General features: G+C 66.1%; 3 protein-coding genes across 15 annotated transcripts; 1 reads left to right on the top strand and 2 right to left on the bottom strand.

The window, feature by feature from the left end:
* Positions 1-690: 690 nt before the first annotated feature.
* GJC2 (gap junction protein gamma 2) lies at positions 691-9,382 on the bottom strand. Of its 5 annotated transcripts, none has more exons than XM_072784668.1 (2): positions 9,230-9,382; positions 691-2,868 (listed from the first exon to the last, which is right to left on the bottom strand). In XM_072784668.1, the coding sequence occupies exon 2, from the start codon at positions 2,847-2,849 to the stop codon at positions 1,545-1,547; it is 1,305 nt and encodes a 434-aa protein (XP_072640769.1). In that variant the 5' UTR covers positions 2,850-2,868; positions 9,230-9,382; the 3' UTR covers positions 691-1,544. The 5 variants fall into 5 exon arrangements, with proteins under 5 accessions (XP_072640769.1, XP_072640772.1, XP_072640771.1 ...); XM_072784671.1 differs by having other exon boundaries at positions 9,101-9,239; XM_072784670.1 differs by lacking the exon at positions 9,230-9,382 and adding an exon at positions 8,874-9,011.
* Positions 9,383-10,204: 822 nt separating this feature from the next.
* GUK1 (guanylate kinase 1) lies at positions 10,205-16,556 on the bottom strand. 6 transcript variants are annotated; one of them, XM_072784683.1, is made up of 9 exons: positions 16,408-16,531; positions 14,188-14,371; positions 12,568-12,681; positions 12,196-12,237; positions 11,699-11,795; positions 10,862-11,006; positions 10,697-10,781; positions 10,489-10,574; positions 10,205-10,376 (listed from the first exon to the last, which is right to left on the bottom strand). In XM_072784683.1, exons 3-9 carry the CDS (start codon positions 12,677-12,679, stop codon positions 10,341-10,343), a joined length of 603 nt encoding a protein of 200 aa, XP_072640784.1. In that variant the 5' UTR covers positions 12,680-12,681; positions 14,188-14,371; positions 16,408-16,531; the 3' UTR covers positions 10,205-10,340. The 6 variants fall into 6 exon arrangements, with proteins under 6 accessions (XP_072640784.1, XP_072640786.1, XP_072640787.1 ...); XM_072784685.1 differs by having other exon boundaries at positions 10,868-11,006; XM_072784686.1 differs by lacking the exon at positions 16,408-16,531 and adding an exon at positions 15,459-15,627 and having other exon boundaries at positions 10,868-11,006.
* Positions 16,537-19,832, top strand: MRPL55 (mitochondrial ribosomal protein L55). Of its 4 annotated transcripts, none has more exons than XM_072784689.1 (4): positions 16,537-16,680; positions 17,302-17,358; positions 19,098-19,296; positions 19,645-19,832. In XM_072784689.1, exons 2-4 carry the CDS (start codon positions 17,333-17,335, stop codon positions 19,792-19,794), a joined length of 375 nt encoding a protein of 124 aa, XP_072640790.1. In that variant the 5' UTR covers positions 16,537-16,680; positions 17,302-17,332; the 3' UTR covers positions 19,795-19,832. The 4 variants fall into 4 exon arrangements, with proteins under 4 accessions (XP_072640790.1, XP_072640791.1, XP_072640792.1 ...); XM_072784690.1 differs by having other exon boundaries at positions 16,547-16,717; XM_072784691.1 differs by having other exon boundaries at positions 16,554-16,689.
* Positions 19,833-20,011: the final 179 nt, after the last annotated feature.

The raw sequence follows: 20,011 nt of genomic DNA, 5'->3' as shown, positions 1-20,011 counted from the left end.
GTTGGCTCCTGGATCCCGCAGGCCTGTGGCCACCGTGGAAACAGTGTGACATCCAGGCTGGGGACCAGAGTCACCGGCCTGAGCCATGCTGAGAGGCCCCACCACAGAGACCTGGATTCCCGGGACAACACCACCAGTAGCACACCTCAAATAGGGATGCATAGGCCTCCAGCGTGTCCTGGGCTGGACGCCCCTGGGGACCCAGCGTCACTTGGTGTCACGGGCAGGCTGACACTGGGCTGGGGACACTGACAAGGGTTTGCCGGCCAGGAGGGCTTGTCCCAGCCTGCTCGGAGGATGCTGGGTCCCCTAAGTCGAGTTGGAGGGGGCTCCTTGCTGGCAGCAGCTGACCCTCCCCTCAGCTGTGGCCAGGTTCAGTAATGCTGTGCCCTGAGTGCCCGCCACCCGCCTGTGTTCTTTGTTCTCACCATCTGCGGGTTCGGCCATGCTGCCTGGCACTGAAGGGCACCCACGTGGCTTGAGCCTTGCTTCTCCCAGCAAGGCTGGAGCTGAGCCATGCATCCCTGGGGGGCAGTGGTACACACAAGTGCATGTACACACACCCGCACGCATCACACATGCATACACAGAGGCATGCACACTCACCTACATGTCCACACCACACTATATACACGTGTGTGCATGCACAACATAGGTGTGCATGTCCACATGCACCCACGGAGGCAGCTGTAAACAAAAGTTAGTTTTATTTTGCTTCCTTTGTCCTGGGGACTGTGTTTGAATTAGGGAGGGGGCTGGGGGCAGAGAAGGAGCACAGAGGACCCCAGAACCCCTTCCCAGGATGACCTCCACCCAAGCCCCGACCACCACCTGCAGAAGGTGAGCCCACAGGTTTGTAGGACTTCAGTGTGTTCAGAGGAAGGGGCCACAGCACAGTACGAGAAGCCCCAGCAGCTGTGGTCTGTCTTATGGCGTCACCACTGTCCAGCAGGGAGCTGAGAGCATGCTCCCCTCGGAGGGAGGACCAGGGCCCAGCAGGGGCCAGGCACATCCCAACCTTGGTTTCCCCTTCTGCTCAAGAAAGACCTAGGATTGCTTTCAGCCCTGCAGGAAACAGGAGGGGGGCAGAGGGGGAGGGAGCCCCATTGGTGGCCACAGGGAGTAGGGACCTAGCACGGTGCCTCCAGTGCCCCCATCCCCCCCCCCAGGTGCCCCTGGGTGACGCAGGTGGGCTGCTGCAGGGGAGAGGGTGAAGCCCCTGCCCGCTCAGCGGGGTCCCTCCTTTTGGGCAGCCAGCCAGGGGGCCAGGAGCGGCTAGGAGGGGGTGGGAGGAGTGTACCCCAGCCACAGTCCCCTCCACCCTTCCGGGTTGGGGATCAGAGCTGCGGACCCTCGCAGGGTCCTCGTCCTACTCTGGACACAGGGGGGCTCGGGGAGGGACCGGCAGGGACATGGAGCGGACGGCGTGCGCCCCCCTCCCGCCTCCCGAGAGGGAGGGTCCCCGCGGAGGTGGGGAGGAGAAGGAGAAGACAGATGATGTCCGCTGCCCGCCCCGCAGCCGCCGCGCCGCCGCGCCGCGCCCGTCAGATCCACACCGTGGTCTTGCCCTCCCTACTGCTGGCACTGCCCTTCTCTGAGCCGGCCCGGGGCTTCCCGCCCGGCCCGGCCTGGCCGCCGCCCGCGCCCGTGCCCCCCGACGCGGCGCTGCCCGAGCCCGAGCCCGAGGCGGGGGCGCTGGGCCGCGCGGGGCCCCGGGCGGCAGCGAGGAGGCCGGGGCACGGCGGGCTGTCGCGTTCCCCCAGCGCGTGGCCGTCCCGCAGCGCCCGCAGCGCCAGGCTTGCCAGGTCGGGCTCGTGGGGGCGCGCGCGCTCGGCCGCGCGCACCACCAGGCTGTAGTCGGGCGGGCAGGCCAGGCCGGCGGGCGGCGGGCAGGGCGGCGGGCGGGGCGCGGGCCCCGGGGCGGCGGGCGCGGGGCGGCGGGCGCGCACGGCGTCCTGCGCGCTGCCCAGGCCCAGGTGCGCCATCTCGCACAGGTTGAGCAGCAGGCAGAGGCAGCTGACCACGTACATGACCAGCAGGAACACGGTCTTCTCCGTGGGCCGCGACACGAAGCAGTCCACCACGTGCGGGCAGGGCTGGCGGCTGCAAGCGAAGAACGGCCGCACCTCGAAGCCGTACAGCAGGTACTGGCCCACCAGGAAGGCCACCTCGAAGGCGGCCCGCGCCACCAACTGGGCCACGTACACGCGCATCAGGCCCTCGCGCTGGATGCGCCTCCGCCCGTCGTGCTGCCCGGCCGGGCCCCCCACCCCCGCCGCCTGGTCCAAGCCCGCGCTCTTGGCCGCCAGCGCGTCCTCGGCTTCCGCGTCGTCGGCGCCCGGGCCGTCGGCCGCCCCCGACTCCTCCTCGTCGTCGCCCAGGCCCAGCATGGGCTCCTCCTCGCTCAGGCCGGCGGGCTCGGGCCACCCGGGGTGCGGCGGGGGTGGAAGCGGCAGGGGCGCGCGGGGCGGCCGGCGGCCGGAGGCCCCGGGGGGCAGGCGGCGTCGGGGCGCGCGGCGGCGCTCCTCCTCTGAGGCGCGGGCCAGGCGGTGCACCGCGTAGCCCAGGTACATCACGGACGGCGTGGAGATTACCACGATCTGGAAGACCCAGAAGCGCACATGCGACAGGGGCGCGAAGGCGTCGTAGCAGACGTTGTCGCAGCCTGGCTGCCGCGTGTTGCACGTGAATTTGGTCTGCTCGTCCGAGTAGATGGACTCCCCGCCCACGGCTGTGAGCACGATGCGGAACACCACCAGCACGGTGAGCCACACCTTGCCCACGAACGTCGAGTGGTTGTGGATCTCCTCCAGCAGCCGCGTCAGGAAGCTCCAGCTCATGTTGGTCATAGGGGCGGGGGCGCGGGACCTGCAGGGGCGGCAGCGGGAGCTCAACCCGGGGCGGGGCAGAGGGTGGGGGTGGGCGGGTGGTGAACCAGCGGATCTAAGGGGCACTCCCAGGGCGCGGAGGGGGTGGGACAAGACCAGCGGGGGACCGGAGGGGGAGCTCAACCGGGGCGGGCGACGGGGCCTTCGGGGGCCAGCTGCCGAAGGGAAGGCCGAAGGGGCACAGGGGGTGGGGAGGGGAGACAGGACCAGGGGACTCAAGGAGCACTCCTGGGTGGGGTGGGGAGGTTAGGACCAGAGGACCAGAGGAGCACTCCTGGAGCAGGAGTCATGGAGCACTGGGAGGGACGGGGCGCATCTCAGCGCCTGGAGCCAGGGACCCTGCCTGAGGAAGGGGGGTGTCTTGCCACCCTCCAGGAGCTCCATGCCCACCCTGGGTCCTGACCTCGCCCTGAGGAGGGATACGGGAGAAGTCAGGATACCCCTGGCTCACCCCAAGACTCCTCCCACATCCCAGCGGCCTGCAGCTGCTCCAGCACCCTGTCTACCCTCCCACCAAAGCCCGGCCCCTGGCAAACTGTGCCCCACCCCCAGCTCTGGGGACCCAGCCCAGACCCTGAGAGCCCATGGGAGACCAAGGCCAGCCCCCTCAAGCAGTGTGCAGGTCAGAGGAAAGGGTCTCATGCAGCCCGGTCCCCACCATCTGGGCGCACCCCCAACCCAGCCCCTTCCGACCCCAGGCCCCCTAGCAGCACGCCGTGCCCCGCTTTCCACTCCACAACTGCATGGGGCCTTGGCTTCCTCCCTCTGCACGAAGGACCCCCCACCTTCATGCCTCCCTGAAGGCACCTGCAGGGTCCCCACGCTGCTGCCCAAGCCTTGGGGCTGCTTCCCCTCCTGTCCCGACACCACCACCCTGTCCACCCTATGGCCACATAGCAGGACATCCCCACTGGGAAGCCAAGGGAGGCCCGACATCCTTCCAAGACAGGGACTGGTCCAGCAAGACACAGGGACCTTAGGGCATCTGTGACCCTTGGAGACAGCCAAGGTCCCAGATGGGAGGCCCTTGTGGATGAGCTGCCCTGGAGACAGACGCTGCTGTTCATCTTTCTCTGCCTCCAGGAAGGGGACAGGGGCATCAGCCTCCCAACGCCCACCCTCCCAACTTGGTGACCAAGGCCAGTACCTGCGTCGGGGGGAGTTTGGGGACAGGAGACCCCTGATGTCGGGTGCGTCTGCCCCCTCCCTCTGCGTGAGAGGCAGCGTGGGCAGGTGTGGAATGGAGCTGCAGAGGCAGCAGGGGCTCAGGGAAGCTCGGCTTTATGCAGCTGGAGCCTCTCCCCTTGGGTGGGGGCAGGAAGAGGGGGCAGCTGGGGTTCCTGGGGAAATGACCCTTCTTCCTCACATCTGTGTGCAGTGCCCCTCAGAGCCACACATGCATAAGCCCTTCTCAGATGCATACATGCATATGGTTGCACATGTGAACCCCCACCTGCATGCTCATGTGTGCACACGCTCACAATCAGATGCGCAGATGTCCATTTGAGTATTTGGGTGCACACAGGACACACACGCTCCTGTCTGCACACATTTACAAGCAAATGCACTGGCACATGTGCAAGCTCTCAGACACACGTGTGCACACTTACACCCTGGTGCACAGGTGCACACCCCTGGGGAACACAGACACACATGCACCACCCCGCCCACACAGGGCTGCGCACCCAGAGCCCCGACTCCCTCCCTGGAGTGACTCTGACCCCCTGCACCCCCAGACTGGCTGCTCTTCCGTCCGGAGTTCTAAGCACAGGTCTCCCAGGACCTGTGCCCACCCCAACCTGACAGCCCCACCTCCGCAGAAACCCAGAAAAGGGGGAGGCACGGGGGGGGGGGAGGGGGCCCCCACCTCTTCTCTTCCTCCCAGGACTGGGGCCCCAGGAGGAGCAGAGAGAAAGAGTCGTTTGGTGTGTGCTCTAGGCGTGCATGGTAGCCTTGTAGGCCCACCAGTCCCCGGGGTCCCTGTCCCCACAGGCCCCTGGCCAGCTCCAGGTGTGTGCTGTGCAGCCCGTTCCGAGGTGTTAGGGTCAGAGCCCCGGAGGTGACGCAGCCCATCAGGTCTGGCCCTGCAGGCCCCTCAGTCTGGGGGCGGGGTGGGGGGAGGGTGCCATCTGGGGAGCAGGAGGCTCTCCCCGAGATCTCCCAGCACAGTGGGGACTCAAGTTGCCTTTGGGTGAGGGGCAGAGGCTCACAGGTGGCAGCACCACTACTCTTCAGACGAGGGCCAGTGCCCAGTGTGTGCAGGGCCTGGGTCGCACCCGCCTGATGCCAGCGCTGCAGTAGCCAGGAGGCTGCACTGACTGGCTGTGCCTGGAGGAGCCCAGGCCTGGCGTCAGGACCACGCAGGATGGGGCTCCAGATCCAGGCTTCCGCCCCCCCGCACCCCATGCCTCCTGACACACGCAGGTGCTGGCAGGAAGGGGACCCCAGCCCTTAGCTGCCCCCTGCGACCTGGACCGCCCTCTGCCCGGCTCCCCGCACCCCGGAGGCACACTGCCCAGTCCCGCTCCCAGGGCTCCCAAGAGTCACAGCCAAGCACCAGCCACCCAGGTAAGCAACCCCAGGTTGAGCCCACGGCTGCAGGGCCTGTGCTCTGCCCCGGCAGGTACACACACACACACACACACACACACACACGCTCATGCCCTCCTGGACGTGCCCACGTGCACTCCCGCCCAGGTCCTCGCCCTGCTCACACCTTGCACATGCCCTACCCCGCACACACTCGTGCCAGTCAACATCCTGCGTTCCTGCCCTGGCTCACCCTGCACGTGCCCCCACACCCACCCCTCCACGCGGCACACGTCCCACCTGCGGCCACGCCCCCACGTGTCCAGGAGCGCCCACACTCCATGCCCCGCCCCTCCTGCCTGGGGGGGGGTTCTCACTACTGGACCCGTTGGGGGAGGGGCGGGGAGTCGTGAGTTAGCATGGGACACCTAGGTCTGCGCCCGTGTTCAGCTGCCCACGACACGATGGCTCCCCGGGGACTGACACGGGGACGTGTGTGTAGGGAGGTTTGTACACACGCCTAGTCCCTTGCCCGGTAGCTCACAGGGTGGCAGTGCAAAACACCCACAGCAATGGACACACGCACCATGGTCCTCCTCGGCAAAGAGCCCTGCACTTATGGACATGTGGTGGGTGTCAGACATGTGCCAGAGCATGTGCCTGTGCCCGAGATCGAGGAAGTGGAACGGCACACGCACGCAGACATGGGCTCTCATGCACACCCAGGCAGACATACACTCATGCACCTGTGTGCAGACACACAGGCTCTCTGGCATACACGTGCCCACACGGGCTCTCATGGACTCGTGGATCGACATGGGTTCTCATGCACATGTGTGCCGACACAGGCTCTCAGGCACATGGGCTCTCGTGCACATGTGTGTGGGCACACAGGCTTTCATGCACACATGCGCACACGTGTGCCCACACACATGCACCCACACAGGCAAGCACATGCACACATCCATGGATGCACGTACACACGTCCTTACACTGCGAGGGCTGCGTCTCCGGGTAGCAGGAGTAAGGAGTGGTGCAGCCTGGGTTCTGGAGTCCCCCCAGGCATAGAAAGTAGAAGGAAAGGGAATTCCAAAGTTTCTGCAGCCCCCTCCCCTAGCTCCCGTCCTGAGGGCCAGCACACCAGGAGGGACAATGCAAGCTGGCACAAATCCCCACCCAAGTGAGAAGCCAGCTTGGGGCCCAGGTCAGGTTGCCCCTGTGCAGAGACAGTCATCAGGGCACCGGGGTCAGCAGGGGCCAAGTGGTGGGAGATTCTCCTGCAAGTACCTGACCTTCCCGGGGACTGGGGTGTCAACACGGACAAAGTGAGGAAACAGAGCACCCGAGGCCCACAGGCACCCTCTGGGGATGACTCGATGCCCCCTGAGACCCTGGGCACCCCAGAGTAGCTGTGAGGATGAATGCTCTGTGCCCTGCTGGACTCCACAACGGGAGGGCCAGGGGACAGTGTGAGAAGGCAGGGACCTGCCCCCAGGGGCGCTGGGGTACCGCCTGGCCCCCTGCTACCAGGTAGGTTCTTGGAGGCTGCAGGCAGGGGACCAGGCCTGGCTGCCAGAGGACCCTGACCCGGAGGAGGGGGATGCGGGGGAGCTGACCTGAGGCCCAGGGTGGGGGCACACAGGGGGAGGAGGGTCCGTTTAGATGGCATGTCACCCAGAGCTGGGTTGGGGGTGGGGTGGTGGTGGTGGTGGTGGTGGGGTGGTAGTGTCACTTCGGGGATGCGGGAGGGGCCATTGTGGGGCTGGGGGCCAGCGGGTCACCCCGGGGGGGATAGGGGGGGTTCAGGCAGCACCAGGCCACCCCTACGCACCCCCCCCACCTCAGTGGCCGCCGTGGAGGAGGAAGCTCTTCGCACCCCTGAGCCTGAACAAGCCTGGGAGGGCAGGGGGGCACATGGGGGGCTGAAACTGGGCCTGCCCATCTGCTTCCTTCCCATCCCTGTTCTGCTTCCTCCCAGGAGCCCCTCCAGGCCAGGCGGGGCTTCCTCCCTGTGAGGCGAGGCTGTGGGCAGGGCCCCCAGAACCCAGAACGCTCAGCACCCCCCCAGAAGGCTCCGCTCCCCCTAGAATGCTTGCCCCCCCCCAGAATGCTCAGCTCCTCTGCAGTGTCCCCCCCCCCCACCCAGAGCCAGGCTCCTCCCCTTTCTAACTCATCCACTTGTGAGCACCCACAAGCACCCTGAGGTCAGCTTGGCCTGGCCTCAGGACTCACCCACGGACCCCCTTGTCTGCTAGGGGTTGCTCCTTGGGGTTCCCCTCTGGGTCTCTGCCCCTGGACCCCCATCCTGGCCGCCCCAGTCAGGTTCCACCTGCACCATCCAATCCCACGGTGTGGACTCCAGGCTGCCTGGGGGGGAAGGGCCGGGAATGCACATCCACCCACCCCTGCGGCAGCCAGCGCTCAGCGTACTGAGGACCAGCCCCCAGGCTTCCGGCCCTCAGCCTCACTCCCTCTCCACACCCCTAGGCGCCCCCCTCTGCAGACTCCCTCCCCTTCTATATCCCCAGGCTCCCTGTCCCCTCTTCAGCCTCCCTCCTTCACCCCCCCTTCGCCTCACCTCTACAGCCTCCCTCCTCCTCCACACCCCCAGGCTCCCCCTTCCCCTCTACAGCTCCCACTAGGCTCCCCTTCCATGCCCCCTCCTGCTCCTGGCTCATCTGCAGGTCCTGCCCAAGGGGTTCACAGGTCCCCATCCTCAAGGTTCTTGGGCTGGCCTGGTGCATGTGCAGACTGTGGCACTGGCGCACCGGGCACGCGCGCATGCACACTCCCCTTACTCCCCTATTGAGCCCCTTCCCCCAGGCCCTTGGTGGGTTCCACCCCTACCACACCTGTGCTCAGCAGAGGCAGATGCACCTGGGAAGCTGGCTGCGCGAGTACCCGCCAAGGACTCAGGGGCCCCTCTCTGTCCACTCCCACTGCAACCCTGATGTGAGGGTGGTCCTCCCACGGGGAGCCCTGGGGCCCCGGGCGTGGGGGAGGGCTGGGACCTGGGGGAGCACCCTGTGGGGCCCTCCAGCCCTGCCCAGGCCCTGCTGGCAAGGCCTGGAGGCTGCATCCACCCCCCCACCCAGCCATTCTGGGTGACTCCACTCCTCCCACCCCACCGGACTCCAAACATCCTCAGCACCCGCTCCAGCCCACCTGGTACAGATCCCCTGCCCCACAGCAGAGCCTGGCCACCCGCCCTCTCCCCATTCCTGCCTGGGTCGCCCAGACAACTCACTCACGACATCTGGCACACTGGGGGCCGCTCCTGGGGAACAGGCTCAGGTCTGCTCTCGGTGACCCTAGGGCCCAGACCTGAGGAACTGGGGTCCACCAGGCCACTGGAAGGAACCTCGGGCCGGGTCAGAAGCAGGGTGTGGGGCGGGCAGGTGTACCCACCCCAGTTCCTCCACCCATGTGTACAGGGAAGCCTCCCCAGCCTCCTACCAGGCCCGATGGGTCTGAAGCCCAGCCTCTGGACATGCTGCAGCTGCCTGGCCAGCAGGAGCTGGCTGGACAACGCAGCCTGATAAGTCCCAGCTGCCGGGGAAGGTCTCAGGCGCACCCCCTCCCTTCCTGCTCACCAGCTGGCCTGAGTAGGGCCCCCTCCCCCATCATCACACTTTGTCCCCCCACATCAGGGAGGGGGGCCTTGGTCTGGCCACGCTAAGTACCTGTGGTCCCCTAGGGGCAGCCACTGCAGGAGGGGGATGCCTGGGCCAAGACCCTGTGCCCACAGAGAGGTCGCATGACGCTCATCTCCAAATCGATGCCCACACCTGGTCCCCTGGACAGGGCCCTACCTTCTCCAGGCCAGGAAGTAGGAGTCCCTGAGCCCTTCCACCTGCCAGCTGGCTGGACACTGGCCCTTCAGGGTGTATGCCTGGCTGAGTCCTGGGCCTGACCCAGGGCCACCTCTCACCACCAAGCACAATGCGGGGGGAGGGCCTTCAAGGGCTCCATTGTTCCCCCCAAGGCCTAGGGTGTGAATTCCCGATTGTCCGGGGCTGGACAGGGCCCAGAGAAGGAAGGGGCGTCCCCTACGGCCCCCTCCCTCCCCTTCCCTCATGTCAGGCTGGCCCTGCCTCACCTGCCTCAGGCCTGGGCATGGGGAGGCCAAGGAACCCTCGCATCCAGGCCAGGCTCCCACCTACCCTCCTGGTGCATCTGCGCTTTGGGACAGGGTCCACCCTCCCCGTCTGGCTTCTGCCTGGGTCCCAAGAGCACAGCCCAGGCGTAGCACGTCTCCCGCCCTCCACAGCACCCTGGCTCCAGGTATCTCCCTGGACCCCTGAGTCCCATGTCCCCCCTGGAGCCCAGCACTGGACTGGGATGGGCTGCAGGACGCAGGGTTCGGCCTCCCTCCTGGGGCAGCAGTGCCGTCCCTCGGCCACCACAGCTCAGCTCAGGGACCCTGAGAACAAAGGGCTCAGGCAGAGCGAGCTCCGTGCCCTCCCCACAGCCTAAGGGCACCTCCACAGGGCAGCAGGAGAGGCTAGCAGATCCGTCTGCTCCTGCCAGGGCCCCATACCCACTGGGGCCTCAGGCAGGAAGCAGCCCAGCTGCAGGGGATGTACCCAACACCTGATGGGGGGCAGCTGCTGCCAATCCCTGATGTGAAGATGGGGCACAGGAAGTCGGGCTGGCAGCCCAGAGCAGCAGGTGCTGCACAGCACGTGCGGCTGGTCAGGGATGGGCTGCCAGGAGTGGGGGTGCACGTGTACAGCCTGTCCCCAAATCCCTGGCCCAAAGGGCAATCCACAGGCTCACAGACACCATAACCCAGCAGTTTTTTATTGGAGGCCACCCCAGCTCCCAGGAGATGGGGAGAGACCAGGGTCCACCAGCCGTGGCAGCGTGAGCAGGAGACGCGGGCAGCACCCCCACCAGGGAGGACACCACCAGCATTTCTTCTCAGGAGCAGCTGGTCCTCTGAGCCTTCTTGATTTCCTGCCACGGAGAGGAGGAGGGTTGGGGCCAGGGTCGGCTGACAGGCCACGTAGCCTCTACCAGCCCTCGGGCCCGTAAGCACAACAGGCCTGAGTGCCCCCTGAGAGCCCACCTCTGATAGCGCCTCCTCCAGGGCCCGATAAGCCTTCTCCAGATTGTCGTTGATGATGACCAGGTCAAACAGGCCCTGCTCCTTGCCTGTGGGGTGTGTATGGGGGGGGGGGGGGGAAGGACACAGGTTGGCATGGGCCCTCCTCCCCAGGGACTCCCGTGCTTCATGAGGAGCCTGGGGGAGGGGGGACGCTGGCGCCCACACTCACTGCTCTCCATGTCCACCTGGGCGGCAGCCAGCCGCTTGGCCAGGCTCTCCTCTGTCTCTGTGTTGCGCTGGCGCAGCCGCTGCTCCTGAAACATGTGGGAGGGTCAGAGCCTCTGTGGTCACCTGCTGCTCCCGCTCCTGCCCTGGGGCTCCAGCCTCACCCCACCCCCACCAGGACATCCAGTGAGGGTGGCTGCACGAAGATGTAGATGGGCCGCAGGTCAGTCTTCTTAATGTTACGCACGCCTTGCAGGTCCACGTCTAGCACGCATATGCGGTTCATGGCCTGCACGGCCCGCACGGCTGCTTTGCTGCAGGAATAGACAGACAGGGATGGCTCAGGGGGCTTCCTGTGGCCTCAAAGAGCCTGAGCAGAACCATCGCTGCCCATGCCCTGAACCTACCCGGATCCCAGCACCTCCTCCAGCTCTCTGGAAGCACTTGTGTGCTGGGCCCTCTGTGGGGCTGAGGGCGCCTGTGGGCCAAGGCACAGGGTGGCTGTGTGGCTGTCACCACACAGCCCAAGGCCCCAGGGACTCCCTCTGGGGGCCCACCAGCATTCCCAGATGTGCCTAGGGTGCAGCGAGATGAGTCTTACAGGGGCTCAGGGACAGGCTGCACATGGAGGCCTGCCCAGGCCTACCTGCCTGCCCCGGACGTGGCTCTGGGCCTGGAGCTCTAGGCATCCCAGCCAGATGGGAGGTGCTAGCAAAGACCCTACTGTGGATTATGAGGAGGGAAGGGGAGCCCAGCACAGCCCATGCCCCTAGGGGACCCAGATGCCTTGAGTCCCCGCTGCACACGGGTCTGGAGGGGCCCTTGGCTTCCAGGGGCTTGGCCAGGTGGATGGAGGTGGCCTGGAGAGCCCCAATGCTGTCCCATCCTGAGTGCTGGCGGGGTGGGTACTGACCCCAACTGCCCCAAGAACCCTCAGAGCACCCCCTGCCTAGGTCCAGCCAAAGGGAGAGCCCCTGGGAGGGAGAGGACACCGGCAGTGGCCCACCTGGTCCCATACAGGTTCCCCGAGAACTCAGCGTGCTCGATGAAGTCGCCTGCAGCGATGTCCCGCTGCATCACCTCCCTGGTGACGAAGTAGTAATCTGCAGGGAAGGGCCCACTGAGCCACAGCGGCTGGGCCCTCAGGGCCCTCAGGGAAGGGACCCATCTGGCTCACAGCGGGGTTGCACTGGCCATCAAGCAGGGAGCATATGTGCACACAGCATGTGGTTACACGCCCCTGCTCAGATAGCCTGGAAACCATGGGCTCCCTGGGGGAGGCTCCTGGGGGCCGGGGGGCCAGTCAGCATGGGCAGGGGAGGTGGAAGGGACTTCCTGGGTCCTGCTACCACGACAGAGACCCTCGTGGTGCATGGAGAATGGCCCACAAGCCAAGAGAAGGGCCTGTGGAGATCTCCACAGGGCGTCGGGGCCCCCACCCCATCTGCACACCAATGCCCCAAGTCCACCTGCCTTGCAGGAGGACCTGAGGACCCAACTCACCTTTGCCATTCTCTTCTCCAGGCCGTGGGTCCCTTGTGGTATCTAGGAACGAGCACCCAGGATCCATGTGGGCCCAGGGTCCCTATACTCCATCCATGGTCCTCCCCACAGGGCCTGGCTCAGCCTCCGTGTGTGGGTGTACGGGGTCAGGATCAGGGTAGCAGTGCGGGAACCCTCCCCGTGGGTGGGTGTGGGAGCTCAGGGTCAGGGTCAGCAGTGCGGGGACCCCCCTGTGGGTGGGTGTGGGGGCTCAGGGTCGGGGTCAGCAGTGCGGGGACTCTCCCTGTGGGTAGGTGTGAGGGGGTCAGGGTCAGGTCAGCAGGGGGCCCAGCCCCCCATCCCCCCTTCAGGCTCCCCAAGCCAGGGCCTCACGGGACACGCTGAAGCCAAAGATGCTGCCGTGCTCCTGCAGCAGTCTCTTGAGCAGGGTGCTCTTCCCTGCCCCTGACGGTCCACTCAGGACGACAGGCCTTGGTCCCGACATCCCTGCGGGTAAGGAGAGTGGTGTCAGCAAGGCCGGAGGGACGCGCCCCCCTGCCCCCCGCATGCAGACATGTGAACACCCCCACGGCTGGGGCAGAGCTGCAGGCCCTGGACTTAGAGCCCACCTGTGGCTTCCCTCCCCATCCACAGCAGGTGCCCTGTGCCCCCAGCACCCTGCCCCACAGCCTCAGACCCATCTGTGGAACCCAAGGCCTGGTCTGAACAATTCCACCTGGCCCAGCCCGAGGGACCACAGCATCCTAACTGCTCTGATGTGGGGCCCCGGAAAGCTGGCAGGTGGACAGTTGCCCCCCACCCCCACCCCACACGGGAGGAGGGGAGCTCTGTACCCACCGGACCACCCCGGGCTGGACCCACCTCCAGGTGGGCTGCAGCCTCCTCACAGCCTGGGCTCCCTGAAGAGCTGGCAGGGGTGGTAACCCGGCCCACGCCCCACCCTCCGGGCACTAATCCCTCCCAAGGCGGCTGGCCCCACCCCCCCAGGACAGAGGGAAGAGGCAGCTCCCCCCCACCCAGGCACGAGGTGCCACATGTGAGGAGGGCCAGGCACAGCCTGCCATAGGGAGGCCGGGAGGGTGTGTGGGGAGCTGGCGCCGCCCCCTCCTGGCAGGTTCCTGTCCAGGGTCCCCAAGGGCAGGGCCAGATTCCCTGGGGCTGCCCAGTGTTCCGGCCGAGGGCTGCCATGGGGCCACTGGCTTTCCTAATCCTTGATGTAGGCCAACACGGTAATCTGGCTCAAGGAGGCTATTCTGAGACCACCCCGCCACACACACTGCCCCGGGAAGACACCACCCCAGGAGGATGGAGCAGGAGGGATCCCCTGCTGAGCACACATGAGCCGATTGAGGCTGCACATGTGAGCGTCACCTCCAGTGACACCTCACCTTACCAGGTGTCCTGCTCAACGACATGTCTTTCAACTTAGCCACAACCCCACTGGACTCCCCACTCTGTCCTGGAGTCCAGGCTCTCCTGTCCAAGGCCCAGGCTCACTGCCGCTGCCCCCTGCCTGGTGGGGTCACCCCAGCTCTGTGGGACTTCCCAGGTGCTAGGGATGGGGCGAGCCAAGTGGGGCTGCAGGCTGGGGTGTGGAGCGTGGAAAGAAGGCTTGGCTCTGTCCACCACGTGCCTGTCCCCGGCCCGCATGGTGCTGAGCCACTGCCCGCCCACCCCACCCCAATATGGACATGCACATGCACCCCACCTTCCTGCCTGCAGGGCTGAGCAGGTCTCCCTGGGCCCTGCTGTCCTGATGGCAGTGCAGGGGGACACCCGCCCAGTGGTGATCACAGCGCCACTCCCTCAATCCAGCAGACATGGCTGGGCACCTTGGGACCCGACTGGGAGCACCCACGTCCCGGGGCAGAAGAACATAAAGGGGCTCCCCACCAAGGATGGCAGGACGTGGCACCCCCACGCCCTGAGCACTGTGTAGCTCCTGCTCCCCAACCCACAGGCAGCTCTGGCTACTGCAGACAGCAAACCTACCGGGAAAGACACGTCTTCCATCAGGGCCCCACAGTGCACATGAAGTCCCAGAGCCTGCCGCCCTCACAGGTCATGCCACTCAGGTCTTACTGGCTCCTGACCTGACGCCGGGGCCCTCTGGCCTGTCCCAGGAGGCTGTGTGCCCCAGAGCCCTGCCAGTGCAGGTCACTTCCACCTGAGCAGGCTGCAGTGACAGGTGTGCTCAAGATCCACCAGGGCAAAGTCCCGTCCCCGTTCCTCCCCCCCCCCCCCCCCCCCGCAGCTTGGAGGCCTTCTCCCAGTATCCTCCTGCCTGCCTCCCCCACCCCCCACCCGCTGGCCCTCAAACCCAGGCTCCAGACCTCCTCCTGCCCTCCCTCAAGTGCAGAAACCCTGATACAGTGGGTAGGCACAAAAGCTTGGCCCTGCCAAGGGCACTGAGTGGGTACTCACGTGGGGCCCACAGGGCCGAGTTCCCTCCCTGCTCCTAAGGCTGACTCCACCCATCACAAGCACAGGCTCACCTGACCAAACCAGGGCAGCCTGGCCTGGCACCCAGGGCCACGTAGGCACAGTGCTGAGCAAAGTCACCAGCATGGGATGGCACTACAGGCCCTGGCTGTGCTCCAGGGTGCCCTCTCATAGTGGACCTGGCCAAAACGGCTGGTCATGGCTGTCCCTGAGACAGGCCATGTGAGGACACGTCCCAACTAAGCGACCTCATACAAGCCTGTCTTGAGAAGGAACGCTCAGAAAGCAGTAGACACCTTTTTTCTCACTTGCTCTCCCCACTTCCTTGAAAGAAAGCCAGGCCCTCTGAAACTGTGGACGGCTCCAGGGCAGGGCTGGGGGGCCCGAGGCACCAGAGCTACAGAGCAGGAAGGAGCCCAGACCCTCAGAGGGGACACCCAGCCCCCACGCGCAGGCAGGGTGGGGGCAGAGGTGGTGGCCCCCACACCTGTGCTCCTAGTAGGTCACCCTCACTGCTGCACATTTCCTCTGGACAGGGGGTTGACCGCTTCCACCCCCAATCCTATCACAGTGCCCCCTCTCTCAGCTATACCCAACACATCACAGAAAACAGACACAAGCTGCTTAGACTGAACTGTGCCCGCAAACAAACATGCGGCAGGTGATAACCCCCCAAGACTGCTAATCCAGCCACAGGACAAGGGCTCGGTCGGGTTCCCAGAACACCCACCCTGGTCAGCACAAGCAGACTGCACCTCTGCAGGCACAGCAGGGACCTGGGCTGCGGGTGGCCCTGAGGAGCGCTGGAGTGCCACTCTTACCAGAAAAGGGCAGCACAGGGGTGTTCAGCTGTGGGTGCAAAGTCCGGAGACGGAAGCACCCCAGGCCCCCTTGTGGATGAAGGACAAAGCATGCCCAATCAGGGTCCAGAAGATCTCAGGGTGACAGAACAGTCTGGGAAGGTCCACATTTGGGGGGCCATGCCCCCCCCCCCCCACTGGCCATTAACTCCTCCCCTTCCTTCTGGCGGGAAAGGGCCAGTGACAGCGGGAAGGCGGCAGGCCCCCGCCCTGCACCCCAGGCCAGCTCATGGACAGCTGAGCTCACCCAAAGGCCCGTATAATCACACCGACCACCCGTATCCAACAAGCCTGACTCCAGTCTGTGCTCCTGGGACAGGCTGCAAGACGCCCCGGAGCCAGACGCGCCGCAGGCTAGCCGAGGGGGACGGAGTGGGGCCGGATCCGGAACGTGGCCCCACCGCCGGGACGGGAGGGGCGGAGCAGCCAGCTTCCCCCGCGCACGCTCCCCAAGCCCGCCCGGCGGAGCGCGCGGGGCCCCGGACGCGCCGGCAGAGCGGACCCTCGCGTGGCCGTGTGCCCGAGCGCCGGCGGCAGGCCCGCCCCACTCTGGCCCAGCCTCCGTCCCCGAGCTCGGGAACACGCGCTGCTCAGGGCAGGGGCGGCCACACCGAGCGGCCCGGACGCCCGCCCGCTCGGCCCTGCGCTCGCTCCCGGCACGGTCCGCAGAGGCGTGCGCGCGGCGCCCTGGCCGGAAGCGCCCCTCCGACCCCGGTGGCGGGGACCCCGAAAGCGTCGCCTCCGAGCCCCGGAGAGACCCTTCCGACCCTGCGGGCAGCTCCGCTTCCCGCTACGACTCCCGCGCAGACCCGCGCGCTCGGACAGCCTCGGAGCGCCGCCCGCGCGCCCCTCGGCTCCGCTTCTGCCCACGGAGGGACGCGCTCCGAGAGCCCCGGCGCCAGCCACTCACCGTCCGAGGGGGCCCGGCCCAGGGCGGCCGCCGCCAGCCCGGCCAGCGGGCGTCGCAGCATGAGGGGCTACGTCACAGCACCGCGCCAGCACGCCTCCGCCCGCAGGGCTAACGTCACGGCCCGGCGCCGGCCTCGCCCGCCCCTCAGGGTTGCGTCAGCACCGTGCGACGCCGCGAGGGCGGAGGACGTCCCGGCGGGGCCGCCCTAGGACGCGGCGTGTGCACGGCCCCGGTCGCTTCCTCTCCCGCCTGGCCCGTGCGGCTGGCGCGCTGGTAGGCGAGGTGGGCCCGAGCTGGGGGCCGGCGTCAGGTCGGTGCCGGAAGGGCGCTCCCGACGGGTGGGCCGGGCCTCGCCGCCGGCGCTTGAGGGCGGCGTGGTCGGGAGTAGCCCGGCGGCAGGTCCTCCCGAGGCGCGGGGCGGGCCCCCACACTCCCGGGGGCCGAGGCACGCTCGCCGTCGCGGCCAGAAGGGCTCTGTTGCCGGGGTCGGAAGCCCGGCTTGCGGTCGCGGACACTGGCACGGACGCCCCGGCACCCTGCGCGCGGGAGGAGCGGCCGTGCGTCCCCGCTGCCCCGGTCCGCACGCTGCGGGCGCCGGGAATCGCCGCCGTCCCGCCGACCCCCCTCCCCGCCGCTGACCCCCCGTCCCGCTGATCCCCTCTCCGCGCTCGGGACCGCTTCCCGGCATCTGGCGCTCAGAGACCGTCCACAGCTCAGCCTAGCAGCGAGTGTGTGTGTGGGGGGGGGGGGGGGCGGGCAGGGCAGCCTGACAGGTCACGGGGAGGACAGAGACCTGGAGGGGATGCCTCCGTGGGAGACAACATGTGTCCGAGCTCTCCCTGGGGCTAGGTGAAGGTTAATGAGGTGGGAAACCCTGTTTTATTCCCTCCCCAGGCCTCAGCTGCCACAGGGGCCCTCAGGAGGAATGGCCGCCAGGGGCAACGTGCTTGGGTAAGTGGGGACTTGGGGCCCCTTGGCCTGCTGTCCGGGCGCTAGAGGGGTGGTCAGCGCCTTGCTCTGGAGCAGGCAGGGGGGTGGGTGTGGATGGCTGCCCTGGCAGGGGTTGAGGGAGGCGGCAGGAAACACACCGTCACCGTGACTTTCCTGTTCAGATCTGCAGCCCAGCCTGGCTCTGGGTCCGTGGAGAGGGCCATGCCTGCCGGCTGTTCCCACTGAAACCACTTGGTCTCCCCGACAGGACAAGTGTGGCCTGAGGATGGTTTTTATGAGGACAGAAGCAGAGCCAGTCTCTAGTTGGCTCTGTGGATATGGGGCGGAGGGGGCTCCTGACACTGCCATCAGGGTGAAAGGAACCAAGGGACTCTGGCTGCTGCCTTCCTGCAGGGCACCTGCCCTAGGAGAGTTCCCCATGTAGCCCTCTCTTGCTGATAGGACATGGAGCATCCGCTGTCTTCTCAGCCCTGCAGAAGCCGCCTCCCCCCCCCCACCCCGTCCCCGCAGTCCACGGCCCAGGGTCCTCAGGGCGGCCATGTGCCCTCTCCCCAGTGCTGCTCCTGCCCTGCCAGCCTAACCACAGGCTTCTCTGGCGCTGGAGCTGGCCATCTGTCTCCTCTCTACCGGTGTTTCTTTTGCCAAAATTTACTGAGTGCCCAGTTGGGGCTCTGGGACTTCAGAGCAAATAAGATGTGGTTCTTGCAGCTAGGGCCGCGGGGTCTGGTGGAGGACGCATAGGTACCATACCCTCAGGCCGAGGGGTGCTGGGAACGCCACCCAGGGCAGGTGCCTGTGCAGGGGCTGTGCTGCTGCTCTGTGGAACCGGAGATCCTGAGAGCTGAGTGAAAGCCTGCAGAGCATGGGGACTCACCAGGAGCCAGAGGGGATGGTTTGGGCTTCGTCCATCAGTGGCTCCACCACTCACAGCCCGGGAGCCCTCTGAAGGCACTTGGTGGTGTCAGACACAGCACTGGGCAGCAGGGCTACTCCTGGAATGCCTGACAGCTCCAGGGAGCTGTGGAATTGTACCCTGTCACAACCTGCGGTCGTGGGAGGGGACGGGTGGGGGAGAGACAGCTTTGGGGTCCTGTAGCCTCTATAGGTGGCCCGCATAGGGCTTCCTCTTCTGGTTTCTTGGAGGCACACCCTGCTGTGTGCAGGGAGTCCAGCTGCCTGCCGTGTTCAGAAGCCAGGTGGACCCTAGGGGTATTGGTTACAGGTGGGCGGCTTCCTCTGTTGACAGTTCTGGAGGCTGCAAGTCTGAGGTCAGGGTCCAGGCAGGGTTGAGTTCTGCCGAGGCCTGCCTTCCTGGTCCTGAATGCTCTTCTAAGAGCAGCAGTCCCACACCGTGGGGGGATGGGGGAGGCTCATGACCTTCTAGGGTTCCCACGTCTGATGTCATCTCATGGAGGTAGAGCTGCAGTGTGTGAATTTGGGGGAGACACAAAGGTCCAGGCTATGGTACTGGGTCTCTGCTCCCCTGGAATCTTTCCTGCCTGATGCTGTGTGGTGACCGTGCTCTCAGCCCACTGGGGGCCTGGCTGCTGACCTCTGACGTCACTTGTCCAGAAGGTCCCTGCACTTGCCCCTGCAGCCTCTTCCATGGGGCAGGGGCTGCTCTGACCACACTCCAGTCTGGTATGCGTCACCGCGTGCCCCCACAGGAGCTGGACAGCCTGAGCTGCATGGGCGCTTGGGTCCGAGCACCAGCCACTGACCAGAACGTGTGTTTGTAGCCTGCTGCGGCAGCAGGTACTGACGGGGACTGCTCCAGTATGTCGCCTACACACGTCCTCCTGGCAGGCTGATAGCAACAGGGCCTTGCTCACGCGTGTGCACCGACAAGCCTATGCACGCCTCTACCCTGTGCTCCTGGTCAAGCAGGATGGCTCCACCATCCACATCCGCTATCGGGAGCCACGACGAATACTCGAGGTATGCCTCCCTCCCCAGTGCTCCCTGGGGTGCAGCTGCTCCTCCAGGGGCTCGTGGGCTGTGCCCACAGCAGCTTAAAGGGGGGAGTAGGGGGAGAAGCCATGACCTGGGATTGCTGGAGGTGGAGTGCTCACCCCATCTGTCAGACCAGACAGCAGCGGTGAGCTGCGTATGTAACGATGATCAATCTTGAGAAAACAAGTCTGTGTAAAGATGGAGAGCTCTGATGACAGAGAAAATCCAGCAGAACGTAAAAGCCCTAAATACAGAGTGGAGAATGAGGTGAAGTGGAGGCACGGACAAGGTTCTGGGCCCTCCAAGTGAGCTTGTGCATGCCCTTCCCCACAGATGCCCGTGGACCTGGATGCCCTGTCCCCAGAGGAGAGGCGGGCACGGTTCCGGAAACGAGAGTCACAGGTCCAGAAGAAAAAGGAGGAGCCAGAGCTCTATGATGACTTTGACGTGGAGCGGTACAAGCAGTTTTGGACAAAAAAATGACCAGGCCTGGAAGTGTCCTTAAACCGTGTGTTCTCGAAGCTGCCTCCACCTGGCCTTTCCTTCCCGCACGCTCGAGTCTGTTGTGAGCTCTCTGCGACCCAGTGGGCTAGGTGGCTAAGGATTGGGTCAGGCTGTGGTGTTCAGACGAGGTCTGAAGGGAGTGCCCGTGTGGGAGGAGGAAGGAGAGGGCCCTGGAGCCCCTCACTCCCTGACCAGC

This window comes from Canis lupus, chromosome 18 (assembly GCF_048164855.1).
Source record: "Canis lupus baileyi chromosome 18, mCanLup2.hap1, whole genome shotgun sequence".
Taxonomy (NCBI): Eukaryota; Metazoa; Chordata; class Mammalia; order Carnivora; family Canidae; genus Canis; species Canis lupus.
Note: the sequence above shows the minus strand (reverse complement) of the source record. Positions and strands in the feature narration are given on the sequence as shown.